Here is a 10,716-nt window from a genome sequence, read left to right on the forward strand (position 1 = left end):
GAGTGGTGTTAAAGAGCTGGTGCTTTAAAAATCAAGAGTAAAACATTAGCTAACCCAATAGAAAAGGAATAAAAACAAAAATAAATGATTAAGGGGAAATGCAAAAGAAAAATGGGTTGAATTGATATAATTTTGAATACATCATTATTTTTTTACAATTTAAATGGAATAATTTTCTAGAAAAATTCATCGAAAAAGATAACAAGGAAGCTTAAACAAACTGATTGCCATAGAAAAAATAGAAAAAGATGTCAGAGAAGCTATGAGCACTCTTTAACTCCTAAATTATATTTTCTAAATATCATGTCCACTATATGGATGCAGGATAGTTGAATAAAGAAACAACTCAGAAGGGGAAAGAAAGGTAAGAATAGAAATCTTATCCCAAAAAGAAATGAAGACATCAAAGACTTAGAGGTGTGACTGGCCAAATCTGTACAAATAGTAGCATAAAAATGATAGATGCAAACAATAAAAGGAAACAAAAAAACAAGCAATGAGTCCAGAATGATATGAGAAACGAAATGAAAAACCATTTTCACCACTAATGAACTCCTTAATGGAAGTTCTAATTCCATCACAGTGGTGTAAACCCCTTGTGATATAACAAGTTATAAGAAATACATACTTGGTCATTCATATGACCTTAAAGGTAAAACAGGTGTTTTGTCATGTTAATGAGAGACTTTTAGACTCCTACCCAAGGGCAGGGGTTGGAGGTTAGATCAGCCAATGGCCAATAATTTAGTCAATCATGATTATGCAATGAAGCTCTCACAAAACATGTGAGAAGAGCTCATTCTCTCTCTGCTCTGCCTGCTCTGGTCGGTTGGTTCCTGCTTCTTGGAGAGAGTTTCTACACTTGGGGAACCAGAATGCCTCCACATACCACTGAACCAGGCCCCAAGCTCCACGAGGATAGAAGCTCCCTTATTTGAGACCTTGCCCTATGTCTCTCTTCATCTGGCTGCTAACTTGTATCCTTTATTAAACTGGTAAGTGCTTTCTTGAGTTCTGTGAGCCGCTCTCACAAATTAATTGAACCTAAGGAGGAGGTTGTGAGAACCTCCAATCTGCAGTCAGTAGGTCAGAAGCACAGGTTACCTGCCTGGAGCTTGGGACCGGAATCTGGAGTTGGGGATGGAGGGCAGTCATGCAGGACAGAAATCCTAACATGGGGAATCTGGTGCCATCTCTGAGCAAATAGCTTCAGAACTGAGGTAAGTTCTTGGACACCTGGTTAGTGTTTGAGAATTGCTTGGTGTAAGTATGTGTGCGAAGACCCTCTCCCACATATTTACACACACTGGAATCGGGTCTGAGTTCTCCAATAAAGATACACTACTATTACTGCTGTGCATAATACTGTTTCTGTTATACATATATGTAGGGAAAAAATATACCATTCCATTTCGTGTTAGAAATATGGCAACCCTTATAGTCCATCTCCTTCTCTGATAGCAATTAAACATGGCTAATACAAAATAAAAAATAAAACATCTAAGGTGAGTAAATTTAACAAAGAGGAATATTATGGAGGAGAGTGAAAACTTTAAAAAATGACCTATACTATGTAAAGTTTCTTGCTATTTTCTCTATTATTCACAGCCTTGCCACATGGGTGGGCCCCAGTTATACCGGGGCAAAAATGGGCTGCAAAAGTCCCAATATATTTCTTGCTATAAGAATTGTGGCAATGAACACTACCAAACTTGAAAGTGAGGGAGGAACCCTAGAGGGAAAATATTTGGAAAAGGAGATATCCATAATACAGGGTACAAAACAGTACAAATCGCAGCCTAAACATGAATCACACGTGAGGACACAAACCAGTGTACCAACTGAAAACTAAACCACTGCCCACAAACAGCAGGACAGAACATATAGTCTAAATTTTACTGATTTGATTACTTGTTAAAAATAAAAATAACAATATGTAAATATAACAATATTCTCCAGGGAGACAAAGCCCAGTAAAGTATTAAAATGAAGCTCCAGAAACTGACTCTAAAGAAAAGCAGATCTATGAAGTTCCTGAAAAAGAATTTAAAACAACTGTCTTAAAGATGCTAAGTGAGCTAAACGAGATCACAGACAGACAACTAAGTGAAATCAGGAAGACAATGCATGAAGAAAATGAGAATATCAACAGAGAGAGAAATGATAAGAAACATCCAAACAGATTGTAGAGCTGAAAAATACAATAACAGACTTGAAAAATGCACTATTGCTCGATGAGTTTATAGTACAATGGAAATGACAGAGGAAAGTTACTAAACTTGACAGACGTTTCAAGATAAAGGTGTTCAATAGCAGACGTGATCAGGCAGAACAAAAAATAAGCGAACTTGAAGAAAGTCATTTGAAATTATGAAGTCAGAGGAGCAAAAAAAGAGAAAAGAATGAAGTAAAGAAGGCCTAAGGGGACCCTGTGAGAATATCAAGATGACAAATATACACATTGTGGGAATTCCAGAAGAAGAGAGAGTGAGGCAGAGAGTTTATTTAAAGAAATAATGGCTGAAAATTTCCCAAATCTGAGGAAAGAAATGGATATACAAATTCAAGAAGCTCAGCGAACTCTGACTAGGAAAATTCAAGAGACCCACATCAAGACACATTATAATGAAACTGTCAAAACTCATAGAAAATCTTGAAAGTAGAAAGAGAAAACAAACTTGTCACATACAAGTGGACATCCATAATATCAGTGTATTTCTCAGCAAAAATCTTTGCAGACCAGCAGGGAGTGGGATAATATAGTCAAAGTGCTGAAAGAAAATAAAAATTCCTGTCAACCAAGAATACTGTATCCAGAAAAAAGTATCCTTCAAAAATGAAGGAGAAATCAATACCTTCCTAGGTAAACAAAATGAAGGAATTCATTACCATCAGACCTATCCAACAGGAAATACTAAAGGGAGTCCTTTGAGTTAAAAATGAAAGGACATTAGAAGCCACATAAACCCTACAAAAGTATAAAGCTCTCCAATAAAGGTAAATACATGACCAAATACAGAATCCTCTATTTTTGTAATTCTGGTGTTTAAATCCATTTTAAATTCTAATATAGAATCTAAAAGACAAAATCCTAAAAGGAAACACCACTATCAATGTTAATGGTTACACAATATATGAAAATGTAATTTATGTGATCAATAATATAAAGGGGGATGGTAGAGTTGTAAATTAATAGAGTGTATGTTATTAAAGTTAAGTTTCTATCAATTTAAAATACTGTTATAATTTTAAGATGTTTTATGTAATAACAATGGTAACTACAAGAAAATAATTATAGGATATACACAAGAAGAGATGAGAAGGGAATCAAAGCATGATATGAAAAAAATCAATGGAAACACTGACAGATTTACAGGGAGAAATAGAGAGCAATACAATAAAAATGGGAGACTTCACTAAACTACTTTCTATAGTGGATAGACCAACCTGGCAAGATAAATAAGGAAACAAAGGGACTTGAACACTACGCTAGACAAACCAGGCCTAAGAGCCATACAGGGAACACTTCACACAATATACATTTTTCTCAAAAGCACATGGAACATTCTCCACATAGACTAGACCACAAAACAAGAATTAATAAATTTTAAAAGACTGAAATCATGCAGAGCATCCCCTCCAATCACACAAGAATGAAATTAGAAATCAACAGAAGGAAAACTAGAAAATACACAAATAAGTGGAAATTAAACAACACACTTAAATAACCAGTGGGTCAAAAAGAAATTACAATGGAAATTAGATAATAAATCTTATGACAAATGAAGACAAAAACACAACATGCCAAAACTTATGGGATATGGCAAAACCAGTGCTTTCAGTCTTTCACCTCTAAGTATGCTGGCTGTGGACTTTCATGTATGATCTTGTTACGGTGAGATAGTTTCCTTCTATTCCTAGTTTCTTCAGTGCTTTTATTATGAAAAGATATTGAATTTTGTCAAATGCTTTCCTGCATCAGTTGAGATTGCTATGTTTATTTTTCCCTTTGTTCTGTTAATGTCGCATATTACATTGCTTAGTTTTTATACATTACACCATCCTTTCATTCCAGAAACAAATTCCAGTTGGTCATGTTGTATAATACCTTTCATGCGCTGTTGAATTTGCTAGTATTTTCTTGAGGATTTTTGCCTCAATTTGCATCAGGAATACTGATCTATAGTTCTGTCTTGTACTATGTCTGCCTTCGGTAATGCTGGCCTAACAGAGTAAGTTTGGGAGTGTTCCTTCCTCTTCGGTTTTCTGGAAGAGTTTGAGGGGAATTATTGGTGTTATTCCTTAAATGTTTAAGTAGAATTCACCAGTGAAACCACTAGATCCAAGGCTATTTTTTTGCCAAGTTTTGATTATTGATTAAATCTCTTTACTAGTTTTAAGTCTGTTTAGATTTTCTATTTCTTCATGATTCAGAATTGGTAGGTTGTGTTTTCAAAATTTCATCTAGATTACCCAGTTTGTTTGAATATATGTATTCATAGTACCCCCTTTCATTTCTGATTTTAGTTGAGTCTTCTTTTTTCTTAGTCAATCTAGCTAAACTTTTCTCACTATGGTTGATCTTTCTGAAGAACCAACTCTTGGTTTCATTGGTTTTCTCTATTGTTTTTCTATTCACTATTTTGTTTCTTTCTGCTCTATTCTTTAAATTACTTTCTTCCTCTTGCTATCTTTGGGTTTAGTTCAGTCTTCTAGTTCTTTGAGGTATTAAGTTAGATTGTTGATTTGAAATTTCTTTCTAATGTAAGCATTTACAGCTATAAAATTCCTTCTTAGCACTGATTTCAATGAACCCCATAAGTTTTGGTATGTAACAGTGAAATTGGAAAGTGTGAACCTCACTTTCTCCTTTTTCAGGATTTTTGTATAGCCTGGATCCCTTGCATCTCCACATGAATTTCATGATCAGGATGTCAATTTCTGCAAATAAACTGATGGAATCTGGGGTAGTATTGCCATCTTAAAATAGTAAGTATTTTTTTTTTTTTTACCTACACTAGGTATTCTTTCTTATAAGTGATTTTAAGAAAATGCTGTAAGGAGGCAGAGAAAGACAAATACCATATGATTTCACTTATTTTTGGAATATAAAAACAAAGCAAATAGAAGGAACAAAACAGCATTAGACTCAGACACTGGGAATTGACTGGTGGTTACCAAGGGGGAGGGGAGTAGGCAGGGGCAGGGGGGAGGGGGAGAGGGCTGTTGAACCACTGTTACATACATTTTATAATTTAAAAAAAAAGAAAGAAAATGCTATAAGAAATGAGAAACATAAATCAGAATTAGAAAAACTCAGAGACAAAGTGGTAGAGCTCAGGAATATAGTAGAGATAAAAGAAAAAATAATTTCATAAGATTAACCTAGAAAGACCTAAAAAAATCCAATAGATTAATACTAGGACAAATTTTTTTTAACAAAGATTAAGAAATACATGTAAAGTACATGAGAGAATGTGAATAACCAATAATCAATCAATCTAGGTAAAATACTTATTTTATCTAGACTTTTGTATAAGTCTCTTAATTAAGAAAAAGGTTTAATTTTTAAAAATTAAAGACACAAAAAATTTAATCAGATCATGTTCCTAGAAAACAACTATAATTCTTAATGAATCACACAGCACCTTGTATAATTGGATCTCCCATAACATACTGACTTCATGTTTTGTTAGTAACCCCTCAATAACTCTTACCTACTTGCTGCTCCCAAACACATAGCACTCATTCCCTTTCAGGCCTTTAGATCTGTTGTTTACTCTTTTTGGAATTCTCTCCCTCACATACTCAAATGGCCTGGGCCCTTACCCTCAGTTCCAATATCTCCTCGGAAAAGAGTTCCTAACCATCTTAATTTACCTAAATTTGCCCTGAGCTTGGTTAGTTTCCTTCATACTCCATTTCACTATGTGATGTTATTGATCTACTTATCTGTTTATTATGTTTATTTTATGTCTTCCCTAATATTCTATAAACTCCATTTTATTAGCCAGATATAGGAATGAATATATTTTCAGTCAATGAAGCCATATATATAGATCTAAGTGCACAAGAGGGCTGGCAAGCATTTAAATCTAAAATACAAATAAAATGGTGCACAAGAAAGAAGGACATTGCCCATCACTGAAGAGGGAGGGAAATATGAGAAGAGAGAAGGTGGTTAATGAAGTGAAGATGAAACTCACTGGGTAGCACATACAGAGAGTACTGACTCCCCCTCTAGATCATAAGTATTTTCTTCAATGTGAATGGAGCCTTCCAAACAACATTTCAAGTGTGTGTCCCCTCCTTAACCACTGAGCTTTAATCTACACAGATGTGCTTTCCTAGCTGGACTTGTTCATACTTACCTGTATACCATCTTCTTGTTTCTTCCCTCACAACCATGCAGGGGTCTTTTCCTTGCTCCAATAATGTAATTACATCTGGCTTAGAAATGGACTGGTCTGCTTACAAAGAAAAAAATGGCACCTGCTGTAGAACAAACTACTGCTTAGTTAAAATTGTAATAATAATAATAAACTAAAAGTCAAAATGAAATTGAATAAGATTTCTTAGAAGAGAGGGTAAGGGAACTAAAGAAGAAGAAATCAAGTAGGGTAAGGTGTTTTGTTTTGTTTTGTTTTTAATATACCACTCATATATCCTTTTTTTTCTTGACAGTAAGTGTAATACCATAGTTGCAAATACAAATCTGAAACCTTGGTTCAATTCCTGCCTTTGCCACCTTGCAGTTGCATTTGAACTTGGAAAATTCACTTAAACTTGCAGTGCCTCAGTATTCTCACTTGTAAAATGGGAATAGGGATGTTAATATATATATATATATATATGTAAAGTGCTTAGAGCACTGCCTAATACATACTAAACACAATGTCAGCTATTAACAATATTACTGATACTACTGTTTCATGAAAAGTGCATACAAGAAGAGCTTTCTATAGGATAGTCATTCCATTTTAAATGTGATGTTCACAGATTACAACCTTCAACCACAAAAATAGAAAAAATTTCTTACAAAATAGAATGTGTATGCCTCAGTTTTCAATGAATTCCATTTATCTAATCCACCAATAAATTGTAGAAGCTCTTTTAGAGCAATTAGAACAATTCAGGACCCTATGTCAAGCTGATCAGCCTGCAAGTGGATAATAAAATGAAATATTTATAGAAATTCTGAGCATAAATAGAAAGAAAGCCTAGATCCTTGACAATGATTATATAATAAATATCAGAGAATTCTAAACTACACCCTATTTCATAAAGGAAGAAAGGTAACCATAATGTAAGACCTTAGAGTTATGAATGTCACTGAGGACAGGGAAGATGAAGATGTTTAATGAAGTTACGGTTTCCAACCTGACAAAGCTCAAACCATTTATTTGGGATAAGAACACAGAACACTAGTTTCCTAAAAGCAGCCTTGAAAATCATGGTGGGAAAAAAATATTTTTTAAAGAGCAAATTCTAAATTATTCTAAATCATTTGAGGCTGATAAACATACCCAATGAAACCAAGTTACCATAGTTCTCCATCATCACATCCTAGTACAAAGTCTTCTGAACAGGGTCGAGATACTCCCACTCCTGCTGAGAGAAGTCTATGGCCACATCCCCGAATGTTATGGATCTCTGAAACGGCAAACCCATGGATTACTGGGAAAAATTGAAGGAATATTTTGAAGATGGAAGGAGAGGAGAAAAGAACTGCACTGCAGGAAGAATGCAACAAAGCAAGTACGTAGGCTAAAAATCTGTAATATGGGAGGGGACTGCAGCAGAACATATACATATTTTTGAAGAAGCCTTCTAGAACAGTCAAAATTTTCTGGCATCACTTAAATATCTGAACTGTTTGAGAATAGATTAAATAACATTTAACTACTAAATTAAACAGTGAATTCAAGCATAATGCCTGATTGGTATTTTTCAGAAAAGATGAACTGTTGAGGAAAAATTTTGCTTTTTAAACAGAAAATTTAATCAAGTATTTTTGGACTTTAGTAGTGTGTAACATACATGTTATATATATATTATATACATATAATATAGTATAGTACAAAGTCTCAGTTTTGGACAATAGGGTTATATAAAATTAAGAATTCCCTCAGCATTAAATAGTTCATTATACCAGATGTTAACAATAAGTATTTTTTCTAGTTTTGACAAATCCATGTTCTTTTTAGCACATGGCATTATATTTTATGTACATATTAGACTTAATCATTTATATAAGAAGAATGCACATTTGTAACTTCCTCAATTCTGTGAATCTGTGTTCACCTATTCATGATGACGTAGTTTTTTTGTTGCCATTTACCATCTGTCACTGAGCACTTGACTCATGCTGAATGTGGGAGGCAGCTTCTACTTAGATTGCCAATGATCATCTTCTGGTATTTATGCCCTTGCACATTCTCCTTCACATGTATGTGGGCTGAACTGAGTAACTTGTTTTGAATATAGATTATTGCCAACATGATGAAATGTTACTTCTGATAGCAGACATCAAAAGACCATGATTTCCACACTTCTTGCCCTCTTTTGATGTCTCACTTGCTCAACCATGAATGGCCTCCAGTCCACAGCCCATAGGTAACTGGATTCAGTCAAAAAATCATCTGAGGGAGATTGGAAGAAGATATACCCAATGTTGGCCTTAAGATGACAGCAACCTTGACCACCATTTTGATAACCTTGTAAAAGACCCCTCCCTGCTTTGTAAGAGGGCAAGAGAGCCAAGCTCAGCCATGTCCAGATTTCTGGGACGCTGAAACTGTGAGATAAATGTTTACTTCTTTTAAGCTATTAAGTGTAGGGGTAATCTGTTACACAGCAGTAGATAACTAATACAATGAGTTAAAGAATCCTGAGGAAGAATGATGAATTATGTAGATGTCACCCAAATTGAATAGGCCCCATTCAACAATAGAAGTCTTGATATTTTGCCAAGATCCACAAACTCCAAGTTTGCAAACCTGAGTCATATACTAGTTGACACAAACTGTGAGAGTTTACTCTACAGTGAGATTTAAGTCATTCAATACATGATTTCTATCTTATTTACCCAGAAATCTCAAGTCTGGAAAATATCAGTCTTCTCATGGATGGTTGAATACAACCATTGTCTCCATCTCACCAAACTACAGACCTGACTCACATAAGTCTTTACTTCAAAGGACTTATCTCCTTCACTGCTACATCATTGCCCATGATAAAAGAATGGGCACTTTAGACATGTTGAATGACTTCTCAGTAATAACATGAATACTAGTTTAGAACATGCCACACAGAGAGGACACTGGGTAACCTGGTGTCACATTTCACTGGAACAAAAGCTGCAAAGCAGGTTATGTGTGGGGCCTCTCTTGGTAGTAAATGTTATAAAAACTGGCAAAAATACTTACATGATCTAAAAAGTCACATATATTTCAAGAAGGAGAGAAATATCCACTTACGTGGGCCATGGTTTTAGACGAGCGGATCAGTTTTCAGTGTCCCTCTAACAGAAAAGCACAGATCCAGAAAGCCAGAGCTGGGAGAAGACAAAGACCTTGAGACCAGTTTTGCCTCAGTAATCCCAACAGGACATAAATTAACATTAGGATCTTCCATCCCAGATTCCAAACTATTTCCCATCACACATAATTTGGGTAGGTTAGGATTCTAGGTAAATCCACTTCCTCCCCCAAATCCCAGGGGTCTCTGATGAACAAAGTCACAGAACACAGCCATTTCTGCGTTGAAGCTACACCCGTGTGTGTCAGCAGGATGTTCTCTGGCCACCGCATTATTTTCGTGAGGCGGATGTAGACCTAAGAATGGGCAGTGCGGTCTTCCTCTCAGCAGCTCTCTCCCTTGTATTCCCATCTTCTAAGGCTGAAAAGAACCCACATCACCCTAGTGAGTACCTCTTTTGTGGCTTTGGGTGAAGATGGTTAAAATGGAAATGGAGGGCTAGCGTTCAGTACTTTAAGTCTAGCAAAGCTTACTAGTTAAATATATGACAAACCATCATTGTACTGCAGTACAAAGTAAACATCAAACGTGAAGTTGCAAAAAATATGTAAGGATATGGGAAATACTACAGATACATTGTCAATAGAATAATTAGGTGGACCAATAATATATTTTTATGAATTTATGAATATATCAATATAGAGAAAAAGTAGCAGAGATACACCATTGAAATCAGTGGATAAAAAAGTCTGGAAGGTTATCTGACCATCTAATAATAGTGCTTGTATTTTTATTTTGATTTGTCTTTGTAAAGCTTATTTCTTAATTACTCTAACAAATGACCATAGGTTAACTTGAAATATATATGTATTTTTTCTTTTGTTAATAGAAAGATGCTGTCCAAAAAGGAGGATTTTCAAGAAAGGTCTTTGTTATCTAAACCTAGATTTTTCTACTGAATGGCTTTTCTTTTGCATGTTTCCTTTGTATCCCACTATCTGAACTCACTTTATCACTTCTTCCCAGGTATGATGGGGCTCTACCTGGAAAAAGCAGGAAGCAGTTTCTGTGTAACATCTTGTATGAATTGATAATGATCTCAACACTGCTTTGTTTCAGGTCTTAACAGAGGAATTTATTTGGTTTCTGAACCTGTCAGCTAAGCCATGACATCCCTCAAACAGCTTCTGAATTATGATATCCTGATAGTTTCAATTTGCATCTAACAAAATTAAA

The 10,716-nt window shown here is 35.0% G+C and overlaps 1 protein-coding gene across 1 annotated transcript in view; it reads right to left on the reverse strand.

The window, feature by feature from the left end:
• The window catches only part of LOC118907896 (zinc finger protein 607-like), a 35,420-nt gene extending 27,090 nt beyond the window's left edge, over positions 1-8,330 (reverse strand). The window contains 2 exon segments of the mRNA XM_057493475.1: positions 6,372-6,470; positions 7,527-8,330. Coding sequence (XP_057349458.1) covers positions 6,372-6,470; positions 7,527-7,671 — 244 coding nt within the window. The 5' untranslated portion in view covers positions 7,672-8,330.
• Between the last annotated feature and the right edge of the window lie 2,386 nt (positions 8,331-10,716).

Source organism: Manis pentadactyla, chromosome 15 (genome assembly GCF_030020395.1).
Source record: "Manis pentadactyla isolate mManPen7 chromosome 15, mManPen7.hap1, whole genome shotgun sequence".
Taxonomy (NCBI): domain Eukaryota; kingdom Metazoa; phylum Chordata; class Mammalia; order Pholidota; family Manidae; genus Manis; species Manis pentadactyla.